Source organism: Saccopteryx bilineata, chromosome 11 (genome assembly GCF_036850765.1).
Source record: "Saccopteryx bilineata isolate mSacBil1 chromosome 11, mSacBil1_pri_phased_curated, whole genome shotgun sequence".
NCBI classification, from domain to species: Eukaryota; Metazoa; Chordata; class Mammalia; order Chiroptera; family Emballonuridae; genus Saccopteryx; species Saccopteryx bilineata.
In genome coordinates this window covers 64705265-64725554 of record NC_089500.1, presented here as the reverse complement: position 1 = coordinate 64725554, position 20290 = coordinate 64705265, and the positions used below count along the sequence as shown (strand labels likewise).

Genomic DNA, 20290 nt, shown 5'->3' with positions numbered 1-20290 from the left:
CCCTGTAAGACAGGACAGAAGATGCAACCACTGGCTTTACAACAGGGAGGTAGACACAGAGCCTGACAAGCCGTTTCAAAGGAGTGGCAGGGAAGCAGCTGAGAGTCCCAGGCAGTGGGAGACGTGGTAGGAAATGACAGAAGTTTTCTTATAAAGGGGAAAAGAAAAATGGGACCCAACCAGAAAGGCAGAGGGCTTCTTTGTTTAAAGATGACAGAGCCTGAAGGGCATGACAGAGGGGTGAGGATGCCTCCCACAGCCAAAGAGGAGAAGACAGGGACAGATTAGGGGCCAGTTTAGTAGACTCGGGGTGGGAATGCTATCGTGAAAGCAATGAAATGAAGGAGGGGTAAAATAAAGAGTTAAAGAGAAAATAAAAAGAAAATAAAAGGAACTCCAAATGTCATTTAGACTCACCATCACAGGTATAAATTTCCTTAGGAATTTAACACCATGTTGTTCCATGTATAAACCCACTTTCTCTGCCATTTCTTGATCAAAGCCACGAAGAAGGACTGAGCGCACCATAACTGTGACATCTAAGCCAACACCAGCAAGAAACCCTGCACACTCCAGAGCCACGTAAGACGCACCAATCACTAACGTTCTGCCAGGGCAATATGGCAGAGAGAAGAGGTCATCACTGAAAAATAAAATAAAAATAAAGAATACCTAGGCAATAAAAGTGAAATGAGTTACTTAGGTTTCAATGGTCTTTTGTTGACTGAATTGCTATTTGGGGCATGAGTGAAAAATACTAAAAGAAATATAGAATTTGAGTCCCTGGCTGTTTGGCTCAGCAGTAGAGCATTGGCCCGGCGTGTGAAAGTCCTGGGTTTGATTCCAGGTCAGGGCACACAGAAGTGACCATCTGCTTTTCCACCCCTGCCCTATCTTTCTCTCTTTTCTCTATCCTCTCTCTCTGTGTCTTCTCCTCCCACACCCTGGGCTCTAAGGATGGCTCCATGGCCTTGCCTTAGGTGCTGAAATAGCTTGGTTGCTGAGCAATGAAGCAATGGCCCCAGATGGGCTAGGGGGCTTGCTGGGTGGATCTCAGTCTAGGTACATGTGGGAGTCTGTCTCTCTACCTCCCTGCCTCTCACTTAATTTAAAAAAGTGCATATATCACTTTATATATATATATATATATATATAAATATACTTTGGTGTTATATTTATATATATATAAGGCCACCAGATAGGTGGCCATGCTCTGCCTATCTGGGTTTGCTGCTCCATTGCTCAGCAACCATGCTATTTTAGTGCCTGAAGAGAGGCCTTGGAGCCATCTTCAATGCCTAGGGCCAACTTGCTCAAACTGTTTTGAGCCATGGCTATGGGATAGGAAGAGAAAGAGAGACAGAGAGAGAGAGAGAGAGAGAGAGAGGACACTTTATATATATATATATCACTTTATAATATATAATATTAAATATAATATTATATATTATATTTTATATATATATATAAAATTTTGGAGTGTGTAATAGAATCTCTTGTGAAGTAAGAAATATTAGACTATATTATATGTGATAAGAAGAAATATTTTGTTTTGGATAGGTATGTGTTCACCTGAGTAACAGCCCAACAAAAAATGTATATATTTTTTTAAGTTAGGAGGGCTGATAGAGAGACAGACTCCCACATGCGCCTTGACCAGGATCCACCCAGAAAACTCTGCCTGGGTCCAATGCTCAAATCAATTGAGCTATCCTCAGTGCCTGAGGCCAACACTTGGACCAACTAGCTATTGGTTGCAAGGGGAAGAGTTAGAGAAGAGGGAGAAGAAGAGAAGAAAATGGTCACTTTTCATGTGTGCCTTGACTAGGGATCGAACCCAGGATGTCTCCACACTGGGCCAATGCTTAATCCACTGAGCCAACCAGCCAGAGAGAAAATGTATTTTTCTTTTTTTTATTAGTGAGAGATGGCGAGGCAGAAACAGACTCCCACTTGCACCCCGACCAGGATCCACCCAGCAAGCCCCCTACCAGGTGGCCATGCTCTGCCTATCTGGGTTTGCTGCTCCATTGCTCAGCAACCATGCTATTTTAGTGCCTGAAGAGAGGCCTTGGAGCCATCTTCAATGCCTAGGGCCAACTTGCTCAAACTGTTTTGAGCCATGGCTATGGGATAGGAAGAGAAAGAGAGACAGAGAGAGAGAGAGAGAGAGAGAGAGAGAGAGAGAGGACAGAGAAGAGAGAAAGGGGAGGGGTGGAGAAGCAGATGGTCGCTTCTCCTGTGTGCCTTAACCTGGAATCAAACCTGGGACTTCCACACGCCAGGCCGACGTTCTATCACTGAGCCAACTGGCCAGGCCAAAATGTATTTCTTAATGTGCATCTGGCCAAAAAAGCTTGAAAGTCATTGTACTATGTTACACATTTTCCTCTTATAAGCATCCAGGAGAGATTCCTACTGACCTCAGTGTTAGGAATAACCACGCTTCTCCCAATCAGCTGCTTCATTATTATTATACCAGACACTAAAACCTAAAGCTAATTGTATTCGCTTCTTCTCTTTGGCCTCTAAGAAGTTTAGAGCCAAATTCCCAGAGCAATTACCTTGAAGCATAAAGCATATGTTTAAATATGTAAATCTGACTTTATTATTTATCTAACCTTATTTTCCCTTTGCTCCATTATGTTAATTACATAGCTTCCTGCATTGCATAAAAACCTTTATTCATCAGTTCAAATCTTTGTGAAATAAGGCAGGGAATAAACTGAAAACAGATGAACATAATACAGTTTACAATTTAAACGGCCTATTTAATCTTACCTAGTAATACAGTACTCTTTATCTCCTTGGATTCCTAGATACCGTGGCCTTGCACCTGTTGCTATGACAAATTTTGCAGCAGTATAATAAGTTTCCTGTCCTTTTCTATTGGTTGCCTTGAAAAAAGAAAAGTAAACTTCACTTTTCAACCAATACGACAAAGTACCAGACAACATGGACAGATTAGTTACTCCCCTCTATGGAGCTTCCCATCAACAGGAAGAGACACGCAAAAATAATAACACAGTGTGATAAGCACCCCACAGGAAACGGAAGCTTTGACCGAACAATAACCAAAGACCATAGTGGAGAAGGAGCCGGGAACTGCAAAGCCAGGCAAGAGCGGTTTCAAAGGGGGCAGCATTTCAAGTGAAGGTGAGAAAACGGAAAAGATTTTAGTGAAATGGAAACCTAAAGAGAGAGAATTCCATAAAAATGCACACAGGAGGCCCTGGCCGGTTGGCTCAGTGGTAGAGCGTCGGCCTGGTGTGCAGGAGTCCCGGGTTCGATTCCCGGCCAGGGCACACAGGAGAAGCGCACATCTGCTTCTCCACCCTTCCCCTTCTCCTTCCTCTCTGTCTCTCTCTTCCCCTCCCGCAGCCGAGGCTCCATTGGAGCAAATTTGGCCCAGGTGCTGAAGTTGGCTCCATGGCCTCTGCCTCAGGCACTAGAATGGCCCTGGTTGCAACAGAGCAACGCCCCGGATAGGCAGAGCATCGCCCCCTGGTGGGCATGCTGGGTGGATCCTGGTTGGGTGCATGCGGGAGTCTGTCTGACTGCCACCCCGTTTCCAACTTCAGAAAAATACAAAAAAAAAAATGCACACAGGCATTAAAGCAGCTTGTGTCTGGGGAATGGAAGTGGCCAGAGTGACAGGACAGGAGGATATATGTCAGAAGTGAAATCACACAGAATTATGCCAAGTGTAAAGATCATCAAAATTCCAGGCTCTGGAGCATCAGCAAAGGTTGGTCATTTTATTTTCACATATACAAGTAAATCATTTACATTTAAAACATTCAGAGAACAATGAAAATGCTCAAACAAGGAGGTAGTTTCAGTGGGACCGAGGGAGAGCAGCCTTGCGACAGCGGCCGCAGCAGACAGACGGTGTGAGCTGCGAGGATGAAGTGGAGGGCCGCAGTTTCTTGCGGGCACAGCTGGAGAGACATGGTATTAAATGAGGGAGCCTCAGAAGAGGCAGGTCTGGCTGGAAACAGCCAGCTCATTCAACCCCCTGCTATAGACAGCGTGGGACAGTTTGAGAACTAAAACTTGTACTTCTACTATGTTACGTGAATGATGTGCCCCATGGATAAGACACACATTTCTTTAAAAAATTTGGGGTCTAAAAACTGGGTGCTTATCTACAGTGGTTGTAGGATTTTTTTTTACCTGCATTTGCTATTTTTTCACGCTTCTTGAGGAGTTGTATGAATTTTACGATGAATAAAACTTGAGTTCAGTAACTTTATGTAATACTTTTTTTTTTCAAATTTTGGGCCTCAAAATTAAGGTTGTTTTATACATGGGAGCGTCTTATATTTGGGAAATGCTGTAATTCAAATTAGCCCATGTATGGTTCTATACAAGTAGCTTTAAGTCAGGGGTCTCAAACTTGCGGCCCGCAGGCCGCATGTGGCCCGCCGAACAATTTTGTGCGGCCCGCAGTCTGCGGGTTTGAGACCCCTGCTTTCAGTGGACCACCTCATACCTTTCTAGAGACAAACAACGATTACAAAATAATCTCAAGTCCTGTCAAGACCATTGCAAGCTGTGCTACAGAAGCAGAGTACAAAAATAGACCAGGCATTGAGGATAATATCTGTTCATCGTTCACAACTCCAATTTAAGTTTTGTGTTCATCAAAATGGTCTATCTCCTTACATATTCATCTCGTAATAAACACTATAAGTTTATAAAATAATTCTCATGTTACTTTTATTAATATTTTTATGAATAATATATATTAAAGTTCTAATTAAACTTTCCTTTTTAAAAAGAAAACTACTAAAATTTTTGCTGTTTTTACTGTTTAAACATTTTTTTAAGATGGCAATGAAATCAAAAGGCAAATAACTTTAAGAGTTCTTTAAAGGCAATTCTTTAATTTAGCCAGACATGTGAAATCCACAAACAGTGGAGGAAAACATGTGCATGCATGGCCGCACATGCTCTACCTGTGCTCTTAACAAGTGCAACAAAATGTTAGTTCATGGCAAGTACAAGCAGTCGTAAAGGAAAAGCAATGAACGAGACAAAATATGCAAATAGTACCTTTATTTTATGATGTTCGACAAATTCGCCGTAGGAATTGACATAGGCCACAGCCTTCTCCCTCAGAGACAGCCTGTAGTTCCAGTTCAGGGAGCCGACATGGTTTTGGATAGCTTCTGTCATGGCCTCCCAGCTGTGCTTCACTGAAATAACCAGGGTGAAGCCATTAAGTGTATCTGACTGTAAGTGGTGAATTATATATAACCACACATGAGCCACATGATAATATTGCTTTAAAAATCAAGAAGTGAGCCTGACCAAGCAGTGGTACAGTGGATAGAGCGTCAGACCGGGATGCGGACGACCCAGGTTCAAGACCCCCGAAGTTGCCAGCTTGAGCACGGGTTCATCTGGTTTGAGCAAAGCTCACCAGCTTGGACCCAAGGTTTCTGGCTTGAGCAAGGCGTTACTCGGTCTGCTGTAGCCCCACGGTCAAGGCACATATGAGAAAGCAATCAATGAACAACTAAGGTGTCGCAACGAAAAACTGATGATTGATGCTTCTTATCTCTCTCTGTTCCTGTCTGTCTGTCCCTATCTATCCCTCTCTCTGACTCTCTTTGTCTCTGTAAAAAAAAAAAAAAAAAAAAAAAATCAAGAAATCGTAGAAGATAATTAGCAACTTAAACATTTTTGATACAGTTATGGTTTATACTTCCTTTTTTATATTACAAAACATAGGCAAAAAAGCATAGTTCTGAAAAGAAAAAAAAAATCCATGGAGGATAGAATGGGGGAAACTAGCTCTCCTCTGGCCATGAATGCAAAAGCCACGAGGCAGGAAGATCCTTTCTACTTGGGAGCAGCCAAGGCCACTCACATTGTGTGACGGCCTTTGCACGTGAACTTCCTTCTGCATGTGAATACCAGCAGGTCTCAGTCACTGAGCACTGCACAGCTGCCTCCCCAGACAGGTCCAGCTACTCCCATTCGGTACACCCGACGATGGTTTTATGATAGCAAATATCCTACATTTCTTGATGATAAGTGTGGTTAGTGCTCACCATTGCACACCATTTGTATTAAAATCTTTGCCCACTTCCTGTTGAAATTGGGGTGGGAGTTGATGGAATGAGATTTCTCATCATCCCCATATCTTCTTGGTGGCATTGATTTCCTGCATTCATCTTATCTGCTGGTGCTGGTTTCCAAAGGAGACACCATCTCTATGCATCACCATGTTTCTAAGACACAGGCAGTTCAGGGCTCCCATCAAACTAGATGAGATCCCCAAAGACAAACCCAGCCAACTGAGGGTTCACCCTCTGATCACAATTGGAGACTCACCCAATTAAGCACTCTCAAGAAAGCCCCACCACTCATCAGGAACATGGGAAATTATGGTGCAAATAAGGGACAGAGGTCACAGTGCAGATGGCTGGCCAGTATACACATTTATGGCTCATAAGTCACATCACCTTTTTTAGGATGCCAGTGTATAATAAAGTCAACTAAGATTTTGCAATCTACAGGGTCATTCTGGTGACTACATTACCTGACCCCCACCCCAAGACCTCAGGAGTTTACAACCTAGCAGTGATGAGGCCTTCTACAATGGCACATACCTCCATACCTAAGATACCTCTGCCTCACTCCTCTAATAGTTGGAAAAGTATTCTTCTAACCCCTAAAAAACCATTTATCCCAGGGACCTAGTCAGTAAAATTCATACTTCATATCCTTGTTTCTGGTTCTTGTTGTAAGAGACATTTTATATTAGAGGTTCCCAAACATGGCTGCATAACAGGACCACTGGGAATCATGTTGAAAATATACAGTCTGGGACCTCAAATTTATGCAGTCAGGAGGGTCTCAGAGCCCATACAGTTGAAAAGCTCCCCCAGGAGATTTTAATATGTCGAGACCATAGGCTTGTATTTCGGAACCACCTGCTCTACTATTTTATTAATCTGTGTAGCCCTGCAATAGTATCAGAACTTTAAATAGTGATGAGAAAAGTCATTCTCCCTAAATTCTCAAAGATTAGCTATCCCTCACATACTTTTCAATACAAACTTTAGAACAATCTGTCAAGTTCCAAAAAGAAAAAATATTTTTGAGTTTTCCTGGACTTACACCATACATAGTTACATAATTATTGACTATACTCCATATGCTGTACTTTTACATCCTCATGACTTTCCTGTACTGCTAATCCCTTCACCTTTTTCACCCAAACACCCCAAACGGTTACCCTCGTCTCTGGCAACCATCAAAATGTTCACAGTATCTATGAGTCTGCTCCCAGTCTGCTTGTTTGTTTAGATTGTCTTTTAGACAAACACATGCCACGTACATGTGAAATCATATGGCGCAGGTCTCTCTCTGTCTGACTTATCTCTCTCAGCACAATTCCCAGTCTAGGCCCATCCATGTTGTTGCAGAAGGCAAGATTTCATTCTACCAGCTTTGCGGGGTAGAAGGAGTCACATTCATCAGTTGATGGACCCTTAACTTGCCTCCACACATTGGCTATTGTAAATAATTCTGCAATGAGTATGAATGCATATGTCTTTTTGATTTAGTGTTTTGGGTTTCTTCAAATAAATACCAAGAAGTGGAAGGGCTGGGTCCTTCTTTGTCTCTTGTGTTAAACGCCTTTGTTTTAAAGTCTATTTTGTCTGGTATAAGTATTGCTCACCTAGTTTTATTTCTTGTTTTCATTTTCATACAATGTCTTTATCCATCCCCTTACTTTCGGTCTATGTGTGCCTTTCAATCTTAAATGAGTCTCTTGTAAACAGCATATGCAAGGGCTTTGTTTTTTAATCCATTCAGCCTCCATATGTCTCTGTTTGGAGCATTTAATCCATTTCCATTTAAAGTAGTTGTTCTTGGGGGTGGTGCACACACAACACAGTATAGAGATGATGTGTTCTGGAATTGTGCACATGAGACCTGTGTAATTTTCTTAACCAATGTCACCCCAATGAATTCAATGAAATAAAAAAAAGTCGGCTGAATTAAAGAAAAATGAAGTAACTGTTGATAAATATAAATTTATTGCCATATTATTATTCATATTTTTTACTTTTTCTTCTTAAAGAAGACTATTTATTTATTTATTTATTTTGAATCTTTTTTTACAAGAGAGACAGAGAGAGGGACACATAAGGACAGACAGACAAGAAGGGAAAGAGATGAGAAGCATCAATTCTTTGTTGTGGCACCATAGTTATTCATTGATTGCTTTCTCATATGTGCCTTGACCAGGGATAATAGTAGCATGAGTGACCCCTTGCTCAAGCCAGCGAGCTTGGGCTTCAAGCCAGCAACCTTTAGGCTCAAACCAGCAACCATGGGACATGTCTATGATCCATGCTCAAGACAGCAACATGGGGTTTCGAACCTGGGTCCTCTGCATCCCAAGCTGACACTCTATCTACTGCACCACCACCTGGTCAGGCTAAAGAAGACCCTTAAATATTTCCTTGTAAAACTGGTTCGGTGATGACAAACTCCTTTAGCTTTTTCTTATCTGAGAAGCTTTTTATCTGTCCTTCAATTCTAAATGATAGCTTTGCTAGGTAGAACAATTTTGGCTGTAGGCCCTAGCTTTTCATCACTTTGAGTATTTCTTTTTTATTATTATTAATTTTAATGTGGTGACATTGATAAATCAGGGTACATATGTTCCGAGAAAACATCTCCAGATTATTTTGACATCTGATTATGTTGCATACCCCTCACCCAAAGTCAAATTGTCTTCTGTCACCTTCTATCTGGTTTTCTTTGTGCCCCTCCCCTCCCCCAACGCCTCTCTCTCCTTCCTCGCCCCCTCCCCACCCCACACCCCACGAACTGTTACCATTACATTCTTGTCCATGTCTCTGAGTCTCATTTTTATGTCCCATCTATGTACGGATTCATATAGTTCTTAGTTTTTTCTGATTTACTTATTTCGCTCCGTATAATATTATCAAGGTCTATTCATGTTATTGTAAATGATCTGATGTCATCATTTCTTATGGCTGAATATATATGTACCAAAGCTTTTTAATCCACTTGTTCACTGATACACACATGGGCTGTTTCCAGATCTTTGCTATTGTGAACAATGCTGCCATAAACATGGGGGTGCATTTCTCCTTTTGGAACAGTTCTATGGTGTTCTTAGGGTATATTCCTAAAAGTGGGATAGCTGGTCAAAAGGCAGTTCGATTTTTAATTTTTTGAGGAATCTCCATACTGTTTTCCACAGTGGCTGCACCAGTCTGCATTCCCACCAGCAGTGCAGGAGGGTTCCCTTTTCTCCACATCCTCACCAGCACTTATTCTGTGTTGTTTTGTTGATGAGCACCATTCTGACTGGTGTGAGGTGATATCTCATTGTGGTTTTAATTTGCATTTCTCTAATGTTTAGTGATGTTGAGCATTTTTTCATATGCCTATTGGCCATCTGTATGTCCTCTTTGGCGAAGTGTCTATTTATTTCTTTTGCCCATTTTTTTTAATTATTAAATTTAATGCAGTGACATTGATAAATCAGGGTACATATGTTGAGAGAAAACATCTCCAGATTATTTTGACATTTGATTGTGCTGTATACCCCTCTCCCAAAGTCAAATTGTCTTGTTTTCTGTCACTTTCTATCTGGTTTTCTTTGTGCCCCTCCCCTCCCCCACCCCCTCTCTCCTTCCTCTCTGCCTCCCCCCTCCCCCACCCCCCATCCCCATTGCCATCACATTCTTGTTCATGTCTCTGAGTATCATTTTTATGTCCCATCTATATATGGATTCACATAGTTCTTAGTTTTTTCTGATTTACTTATTTTACTCCGTATAATGTTATCAAGGTCCATCCATGTTATTGTAAATGATCCGATGTCATTATTTCTTATGGCTGAGTAGTATTCCATAGTATATATGTACCAAAGTTTTTTAATCCACTCATCCTCTGACGGAAAACTTGGGCTGTTTCCAGATCTTCGCTATTGTGAACAATGCTGCCACAAACATGCGGGTGCATTTCTCCTTTTGCAGCCGTTCTATGGTGTTCTTAGGGTATATTCCTAAAAGTGGGATAGCTGGATCAAAAGGCAGTTTGATTTTCAGCTTTTTGAGGAATCTCCATACTGTTTTCCACAGTGGCTGCACCAGTCTGCATTCCCACCAGCAGTGCAGGAGGGTTTCCTTTTCTCCACATCCTCGCCAGCACTTATTCTGTGTTGTTTTGTTGATGAGCACCATTCTGACTGGTGTGAGGTGATATCTCATTGTGGTTTTAATTTGCATTTCTCTAATGATTAGTGATGTTGAGCATTTTTTCATATGCCTATCGGCCATCTGTACGTCCTCTTTGGAAAAGTGTCTATTCATTTCTTTTGCCCATTTTTGGATTGGATTGTTTGTCTTCCTGGTGTTGAGATTTACAAGTTCTTTATAAATTTTGGTTATTAACCCCTTATCAGATGTATTGTCAAATATATTCTCCCATTGTGTAGTTTGTCTTTTTATTCTGTTCTTATTGTCTTTAGCTGTGCAAAAGCTTTTTAGTTTGATATAGTCCCATTTGTTTATCCTGTCTTTTAGTTCACTTCCTCATGGAGATAAATCAGCAAATATATTACTCCAAGAGATGTTGGAGAGCTTACTGTCTATGTTTTCTTCTAAGATGCTTACGGTTTCATGGCCTACATTTAAATCTTTTATCCATTTTGAGTTTATTTTTGTGAGTGGTGTAAGTTGGTGGTCTAGTTTCATTTTTTTGCAGGTAGCTGTCCAATTTTCCCAACACCATTTACTAAAAAGGCTGTCTTTACTCCACTGTATGCCCTTACCTACTTTGTCAAATATCAGTTGTCCATAGAGCTGTGGGTTTAATTCTGGGTTCTCTGTTCTGTTCCATTGATCTATATACCTGTTCTTATGCCAGTACCAGGCTGTTTTGATTACAATGGCCTTGTAGTATACCTTGATATCAGAAAGTGTGATACCTCCCACTTTATTCTTCTTTTTTAAGATTGCTGAGGCTATTCGTGTTCTCTTTTGGTTCCATATAAATTTTTGAAATATGTGATCTATATCTTTAAAGTATGTCATTGGTATTTTAATTGTTATTGCATTGAATTTGTAAATTGCTTTGGGTAATATAGACATTTTAATGATGTTTATTATTCCTAACCATGAGCACGGTATATGCTTCCACTTGTTTGTATCTTCCTTGATTTCCTTTATCAATGTTTAATAATTTTCTTAGTATAAGTCTTTAGTATCCTCGGTTAAATTTACTCCTAGGTACTTATTTTTTTTTGGTTCTAATAGTGAAGGTGATTATTTACTTAATTTCTCTTTCTGACTGTTCATTGTTGGTGTATAAAAATGCCTCTGAGTTCTGATTAATTTTATATTCTGCCACCTTGCTGAATTCCTTTATCAGGTCCAGTAGTTTTTTGACTGAGACTTTGAGATTTTCTATATACAATATCATATCATCTGCAAATAATGATAGTTTTACTTCTTCTTTTCCAACTTGAATGCCTTTTATTTCTTCTTCTTGTCTGATTGCTATGGCTAGGACTTCCAGGACTATGTTGAATAACAGTGGTGAGCCTGACCAGGCAGTGGTGCAGTGGATACAGCATCAGACTGGGATGCAGAGGAACCAGGTTCGAGACCCCGAAGTTGGTAGCTTGAGGGCGGGCTCATCTGGTTTGAGCAAAAGCTCAACAGCTTCAACCCAAGGTAGCTGGCTTGAGCAAGGGGTTACTCGTCTGCTGAAGGCCCACGGTCAAGACACATATGAAAAAGCAATCAATGAACAACTAAGGAGTTGCAACATGCAACGAAAAACTAATAATTGATGCTTCTCATTTCTTCATTCCTGTCTGTCCTTGTCTATCCCTCTCTCTGACTCTCTCTCTGTCTCTGTAAAAGAAAAAGAGAGAGAGAGAGGGGGGGGGTGAAAGGGGGCACCCATGCCTTGTTCCTGATTTTAAGGGGATTGCTTTTAATTTTTGCCCATTGAGTATGATGTTAGCTGTGGGTTTGTCATAGATGACTTTTATCATGTTGAGGTATGTTCCCTGTATTCCCACTTTGCTGAGAGTTTTGATCATGAATGGGTGCTGAATTTTATCAAATGCTTTTTCTGCATCTATTGCAATTATCATGTGATTTTCCTCCTTCCTTTTGTTTATGTGATGAATCACATTGATTGATTTACAAATATTGTACCAGCCTTGCCTCCCCAGAATAAATCCCACTTGATCATGATGTATGATTTTTTTCCATATATTGTTGGATCCGGTTTGCTAATATTTTGTTGAGGATTTTAGCATTTATATTCATTAGAGGTATTGGCCTATAATTTTCTTTCTTTGTGTTGTCTTTGCCTGGTTTTGGAATCAGAATTATGTTTGCCTCATAAAAGGAGCTTGGAAGTCTTCCTTCCTCTTGAATTTTTTGAAATAGTTTGAGAAGGATAGGAGTTAGTTCTTCTTTGAATATTTGGTAGAATTCACTTGTGAAGCCATCAGGCCCAGGGCTTTTCTTTGTTGGGAGTTTTTTGATAACTGTTTCAATCTCATTTGGTGTAATCGGTCTGTTTAGGTTTTTGGATTCTTCCAGATTGATTTTTGGAAGATTATATGTTTCAAGGAATTTGTCCATTTCATCTAGCTTGTCTAGTTTTTTGGCATACAGTTCTTCATAGTATTTTCTTACAATATTTTGTATTTCTGTGTGTCAGTTATTATTTCTCCACTCTCGTTTCTAATTTTATGTATTTGAGTCCTCTCTCTTTTTTTTCTTGGTGAGTCTAGTTAAAGGTTCATCGATCTTCTTTACTTTCCAAAGAACCACCTCCTAGTTTCATTGATCCTCTGTATTGTTTCTTTAGCCTCAATGTCATTTATTTCTGCTCTGATCTTTATTATTTTCTTCCTTCTACTACCTTTGGGCTTTATTTGCTGTTCTTTTTCTAGTTCTTTTAGATGCAGGGTTAAGTTGTTTATTTGAGCTTTTTCTAGCTTCTTAAAGTGTGCTTGTAGTGCTATGTACTTCCCTCTCAGTACTGCTTTTACTGTTGGCCATAAATTTTGAGTTGTTGTATGCTCATTATCATTCGTTTCTAGGAATTTTTTTATTTCTTCTTTGATCTCATTCTTAATCCATTTGTTATTTAACAACCTGCTATTTAGTTTCCATGTGTTTGAGAATTTTTGAGTTTTTCTGTTGTGGTTGATTTCTAATTTCATGCCATTGTGATCAGAGAAAGTGCTTGATATGATTTCAACCGTCTGAAATTTGTTGAGACCACTTTTGTGCCCTAACATGTGGTCTATCCTAGAGAATGTAACATGAGCACTTGAAAAGAATGTATATTCTGCTGCTTTCGGGTGAAAGGTCCTGAAGATATCTATTAAATCAAGTTGATCTAGTGTGTCCTTTAAGTCTGCTGTTTCTTTGTTAATTTTCTTTTTTGAGGATCTATCTAGTGATGTTAGTAGGGTACTGAAATCCCCTACTTTATAGTATTACTGTTGATCTCGCCCTTTATATCCATCAAAATCTGCTTTATATATTTAGGTGCTCCTATATTAGGTGCATAGATATTTATAATAGTTATATCTTCCTGTTGGATTGCTCCCTTTATCATTATGTAGTGGCTTTCTTTATCTCTTACTATAGCCTTTGTTTTAATGTCCATTTTGTCTGATGTAAGTATTGCTACTCCAGCTTTTTTTCATTTTCATTTGCATGAAATGTTTTTTTCCATCCTTTTACCTTCAGTCTATGTGCATCTTTTGTTTTAAGGTGTGTCTCTTGTAGACAGCATATGTACGGGTCCTGTTTTCTTCTCCATGCAGCTACCTTATGTCTTTTGATTGGATCATTTAATCCATTTACATTTAAGGTCATTATTGATATGTAGTTGTTTATTGCCGTTTTATTCTTTAAAGCTGTATTCCTCTTTTCCTATATTCTTTTCACACTTTGATCTGTTTAAAACAGGCCTCTTAACATTTGCTGCAGCATTGGTTTGGTTATAATGAATTCCTTAAGTTTTTTTTTTTGTCTGGGAAGCTTTTTATTTCTCCTTAAATTTTAAATGATAGCCTTGCTGGATAAAGTAGTCTTGGTTGTAGGTTCTTGTTCTGCATTACTTTGAATAATTCTTGCCATTCCCTTCTGGCCTCAAGTGTTTCTGTTGAGAAGTCGGATGTCATCCTTATGGGGGCTCCTTTGTAAGTGATAGCCTTTTTTTCCCTAGCAGCTTTTAATATTTTCTCTTTATCACTTAGCTTTGGTATTTTAAGTATCATGTGTCTTGGTGTAGGTTTCTTTGGGTTTCTCTTTAATGGAGTCCTCTGTGCTTCTTGAACTTGTGAGAGTTTCTCCTGCATTAATTTAGGAAAGTTTTCAGCTATGATATGATTGAACAAAGTCTCTATCCCTTGTTCTTTCTCTTCTTCAGGAACCGCTATGATGCGGATATTATTTCTCTTCATGTTGTCACAGAGCTCTCTTAGAGTTTCCTCAGACTTTTTGAGTCTCTTTTCTTTTTTCTTCTCTGCTTTCATGCCTTCATTCAACTTGTCCTCCAACTCAATGATTTGATCCTCAGCTCCATCCATCCTGTTTTTAATTCCTTCCATTGTGGTCTTCATTTTTGATATTGTATTTGTCATCTCTGACTGATTCTTTTTTAATATATCAATATCTTTTTTATAGTTGCTATTTCTTTATTTTTTTAAAAAAATTTTATTTATTCATTTTAGAGAGGAGAGGGAGAGACAAAGAGAGAGAGAGAGAGAGAGAGAGAGAGAGAACAAACAGAGAGAGAGAAGGGGGGAGGAGCTGGAAGTATCAACTCCCATATTTGCCTTGACCAGGCAAGCCCAGGGTTTCGAACCGGCGACCTCAGCATTTCCACGTTATTTCTTTATTTAGATGTTTGTAATGACCATCCATTGTTGTTCTAAGATCCCTAAGCATCCTTACAATCATTATTTTGAACTCTGCATCTGGAAGTTTGGTTATTTCCATATCACTCAGTTCATCTCCTAGAGGTTTCTCTTGTGGTTTCATTTGGATTGAACTTCTCTGTCTTCTCATTATTTCCGTGTGTTTGGGTGTATTGTTTGTAGAGCTGGTTGAGTCTAGGCTTGGTGTTGTCTGCCTCCAGTTTTCGATTGTGAGAGAGTCTGGATGGTGTTTTGACATAGGCTGATTCTCTCTATTGGTGCGCTGTCTCTAGGTCCTCCTTGGAGGGTAGGCCAAGGTCAACAGCTACCTGTACCCTGCCCAGGGCTGCCAGCATGAGCTCCAAAGCGATATGCAGAGAGCTGCTATGCTTGCAGGTGCCAGGGTAGTCCAAGCTGTCACTCAAATTCAGCTGCTTTTAGTTTTGGGCCTGGGGCCACTTAGTGAGAAGTATAAATATATGGAACACCAAGGCCAAATGCTGCTGGTTGAATAATTTTAGGAAAATCCAAAGCATGAGCCATGACAGGTCATTTGTATGGAAAAGCCACATGGAAAAGCCACAGGTTGGGTTGAGTCCAAAAATTGGATGGAGCAAGGTCTCAGAGAATCACTAGGGTAGACTGAACTGTGTAGCCTGGTTTATGGAGACTTAAATATAGCATCCACCTGCTACCTCTGTGAGGGGAGAGAAGAAACAATGGTACCTGCCCCTCTTCTTCTGCACTTCAATCTGGCAGAAAGCTGCCCCTCCAGCTCTTGCCCAATGCCAGACTACTCAGTTCCTCCCTTTATGCCCCTTGTGTTCCGGCATTGAACCTCAGAGTAAGTGAGTCCAAGAAAGTCTGTGCATGGGCCCTTTACAAGGAATGCCTGGGACTTAAGCAGCCCTCCACTGTTCCAAATGATGGTGGTTCTGTAGTTTAGTTGTAATTTTGATGTGGCTGTGGATGGATTCGAATAACGCATATGCCCATCTACCATCTTGACTGGATTCCCCCAATATCTTTTCTTATCTATTAAAAACTTTCCCATCTATTTAAAAATTCCTATATTTTCAACAATTGTCTCATTTGGATTTAGGTGTGTGTCTTGTAAACAGCATATGAAAGAATTTTGCTCTTTACTCAACCTAGAAATCTGGCTAAAAGATGGCTCTTATAGTCAACATCTTATTTTATTCCATTGTCTTGTTTGTTTTAAGTTATGCTTCATGCCTGGCTAAAGGAGGTTCAGTGGGCAAAGCGTCAACCTGGAATGCTGAGGTTGTCAGGCAAAACCCTGGGCTTGCCTGGTCATGGCACATATGAGAAGCAACTACTATGAGTTGATGCTTCCCATTCCTTACCCCCTTTCTCTCTCTCTCTCTAAAAATATCAATAAATAAAATATTTTTAAAAAAAGAATCAACCAATTAATGCATAAGTAAGTGGAACAACAAATTGATGCTTCTCTCTCTCCTTTCCCTCTCTCTTTAAAAAAAAAACATCAATCAATAAATTAAATTATGGTTCATTCTGTTTCTTTGTACATTTTCTCCTTAAACAAATTTCTTTTACTTGAAAGTTCTACATCAATTTCTAATCTGGAGATTATGCATAGATTTTAAATTTATTTAATATATATTTCTCTATCACCATCAAGAATGAATGTAACCACAACATCAATGCAAACAAGATATGCATCACACTTTTACTTCTTCCTCTTGCCCTTGAGATTCTGTTGACTTCTCTTGGCCTTACATAGAGCCTATGACTAAAAATTGCTAATCCCCAAATTCCATGTGATAGCTAACAGGGTATATCTTAGTATTATACCTCAAAATTAACTCTGAAGTATTTTATTATGGGGAACTTTGAAGAATCTCAGATTTGATCCAATCAAGGATATTAGAAAGTATTTAGAAATATTAAGTGCTTATAAAGTTTAAGAACTTGACCCTCAGAGAACGCAAAGTGGTGCAAGCAGCCCTGAAAGGGCAGAGCCCCAACAGTAGGAGGCAGTGGGAGTGAGCAGGGCTGCTGTGCAAGAAGTCATCAGCTTGTGGGGAAAGTCTGCTGTCCACACACACCCTTGCCTAGCTGTCCCCTCTGTCCCAGGCTGAGTGTGCATTTCTGTTCTTTATGGCCATTTTCCCCACTAAGGAAGCATTCCATGTTTTCTCCCTACTTGGACTTATTATAGAAATAGGCTATTGAACATTTTTAATTTGAAAGAGACTTCTGAACTACCCTACTACCAGTTCAAACTGTACATACTTCAAATCCTAATTCATTTAGCCTTCCTGCAGCATTTCACTCAAGTGAGTTCTTTTTGAACACTAAGCCCTTAATCTTGTTTTTAAAATGAATGCCTCCTGGTTTCTATGACACAACTCTCCTGGTTTTCCTCCTTTTCCTCACTCATATACCTTAGGTATAAACGTACCTTAGGATTCTGTCTCTGTCTTCTATTATTTTCCATCCATATATTCTCCCCAGATCATCTCAGAAATTCTTAAGACTTCAACTATCACCTACAATGCTATGGCTCTAAAACCAATTACAAACCAGTTCTAAATATCTATTTCACTGGGATGCTCTGAAGGAACTTTAAGTGGAATATACACATAAAATAAAATATTCAGGAAGAATTCCTGAAAGCGAAGACTACCCAGAAATTAAACTACCAAGTCGAAAGACTTTTTTTTTTTATCTAAAAAGAGTTGATACTATAGTTCGACCAAATGCTCTCCACTGACTTGACTCTCTGGACAAATTGTCAGTAGAAAGTATGTCCAGCTGTAATTCATTATGCTGCAAACCTGCTTGTGTTTTCTAGCTCAATGAAAGTATTGCATTTTCATCCAGTCCCTCTTCCTGAGTTCCTTCTTCTCCATCATCCTCTACCCCAGCAATGATTTGGATGGCCTTGCAGAAGCACCTGTAACTATCAGAATCATCTATAAAACTTTACGCACACATATAGAGCTACTGAACCAAAATCTCTGGGAAAAGAGACAAGCTGTTTTAATTTCTTAAATAATTCCATCTTGCCCCGGCTGGCTAGCTCTCAGTTGGTTAGAGCATCATCTCAATATGCAAAAGTGGCAGGTTCAATCACTTGTCATGGCACATACAAAAATCAATCAGTGAATGCATAGATAAGTGAAACAGCAAACTGATGTTTCTCTCTCTCTCTACCTCTCACTTCCTCTCTCCCTTAAAAAAAATCAATATTAAATAACCTCCAAGCTATTCTAATGATTCAAGACCACCATTCCACATCTAAGCTATCAATTCCATGACTTAAATCCTCTAAAGCCACCTCTCATTCTCTCCAGTCAACATCATGATCTTTGCTCAGGCCTCATCATTTCAACCTCTGGGTTATGCAACAATTCCACACCTCACTCGTCTTTGAACTTGACCCTTCCCCTACCCAACTCCAGCCTTCTAAATTCCTTGGTGTTATCAGACGCACTGTGGGTAATACTTCTCTCCTTCTAAAACTCAACAGCTCTTGCTAACTTTGGGGTAAATTTTAACCTCTCACCATTGCATTTCAGAGCCTTTGTGAGCTGCTTACCTCTCTAATCTCATTTCTCCCAATATCCCTCCTCCCTTACTTATTCCAGCCTATTACAACCCCCCCCCCCAATACTCCCAGTTTTCTCCTATCTCCATGGTTTGGGTCCAGCTGTTTCCTATCTTAAATGTCCTATTTCCCTATGACCTTCAAAATGAAGCTCAAGGGTCACCTCCCCCCACCTCCAAGCCTCAAGGATATATTAAGTACCCCTCAAGTTGATGCTTGAAACAGCACCATAAATTATAGTGCACTGAATGCCTTCTCTCCACTTCAAACAGACTGTGTGCTGCTTAAATTTCCCTCATATCTATATTCTGAAACCCTAACCACTAAGTGTTTACTGGATTAATTTGTTACCCATCTTTCATTAAATAATGACCTATATAACCACTGAAAAAACAAAATGTTAGCACTATAATGAGCAAAAAAATCCAAATAATGACCTCTGCTCTTCTATTTTCTTTATATTTGAAAGAAATGTGAAAATAGGGATTATCCTCTCTCCCATTCTACTAAGAGTTTGGAATGGCCACAGCTGCAACAATTCCCTCTCAGTCCATGAGAGGTCTGAGTTCTCTGTGCCTGGCTTGACACATAGGAGGCTCTTAAGGACTGTTTATTAAACAAATTTTAAATTCAGCTACTAAAATATAAACAGCACTCATTATTTCTACTTTTTACCAATCTGTACTGTTCTATACCATTACTACCTACCTGGTTGGTTATACTCCCAGCCAAATTTTCTTGAGTCACTCAGTGCTTGTCCCAAAAGGGCAGCTTGGTGCATCAGTTTCTTAGGAATACAACCTACATTTACACAAGTACCTCCAAGACCTGAGAAAGAAAATAACAATTTTAATGTTCTATGTGTGGTTTTATAAACAAGTAGAGTTGGTGTTATGAAAACATGGAAATGACAAATTCAAATAGTTGTGGGGTCAACACCACAGGTACACACAAATGACTAAGCCAAACTTTTTGAACCATAGGTCTATGAAAGAGGCCCAAGGATAAGCAAAAAAGTGCCCCAAACTTTCATTTGAGTCTGCCCTACAAATGGATCAGACCTGTATTAGATTACTTATGTACCACACCAATGGCCAGAAGCCCAGGTTTCAGCCTTTACTCTTTGTAACTCCGCCTTCTCTGAGCCAACAGCAGGTCCAATGTGAGGTAAATTAGCTTTACTAAGATGAAATTCTTGGCTATAGTTTTTTGAGTAAGTTTGAATTTTTAAAAATTATTTTCATATCTTGTCCGGGTTCTGCCAGAAAACAGATGACAACCCCAAGCTGGGTAACTAAGGAAAATGTATAGAGAAATTATTACTGGGGTATGAGCAGGACAAGTGAGGAGGAACAGAATAGTAACAACTACTAACAGTGGGCTCATCACCACCCCCACATGAAGGGACAAGCACACTGTGTAGGTGCCACAGATCACAGAGGGGCAGCCATGACAGGGCTGTGGCCTTCCATACAGGGTGGAGCCAGCTTGCAGCATCCAGCAGGGAGGAGCCAGGGGAATAAAGACCCCAACTTTCATTGTCCTCCCTCCTTCTGCTCTCCTTCCATTGCCCCAACTGGCCAAGCCCAACCACAACCTGAGGGCAAGGCTACTGATTCATCAGAATTCTGGGACATAGAGCAGGGTAGAGATGATGAAGAATGGATTAGAAGCATAAACAGAAAATACCCAGCACAAAAATCTATGTGTTCTGTTTTAGAGTGAAAAGA

At 39.9% G+C, this 20290-nt stretch overlaps 1 protein-coding gene across 1 annotated transcript in view; it reads right to left on the bottom strand.

The window, feature by feature from the left end:
• The window catches only part of TXNRD3 (thioredoxin reductase 3), a 73058-nt gene that overhangs the window by 29611 nt on the left and 23157 nt on the right, over positions 1-20290 (bottom strand). The window contains exons 6-9 of the mRNA XM_066246492.1: positions 19269-19388; positions 5059-5201; positions 2782-2897; positions 418-643 (exon numbers count right to left, since the gene is read on the bottom strand). Coding sequence (XP_066102589.1) covers positions 418-643; positions 2782-2897; positions 5059-5201; positions 19269-19388 — 605 coding nt within the window. The remainder of the gene's footprint in view (positions 1-417; positions 644-2781; positions 2898-5058; positions 5202-19268; positions 19389-20290) is intronic.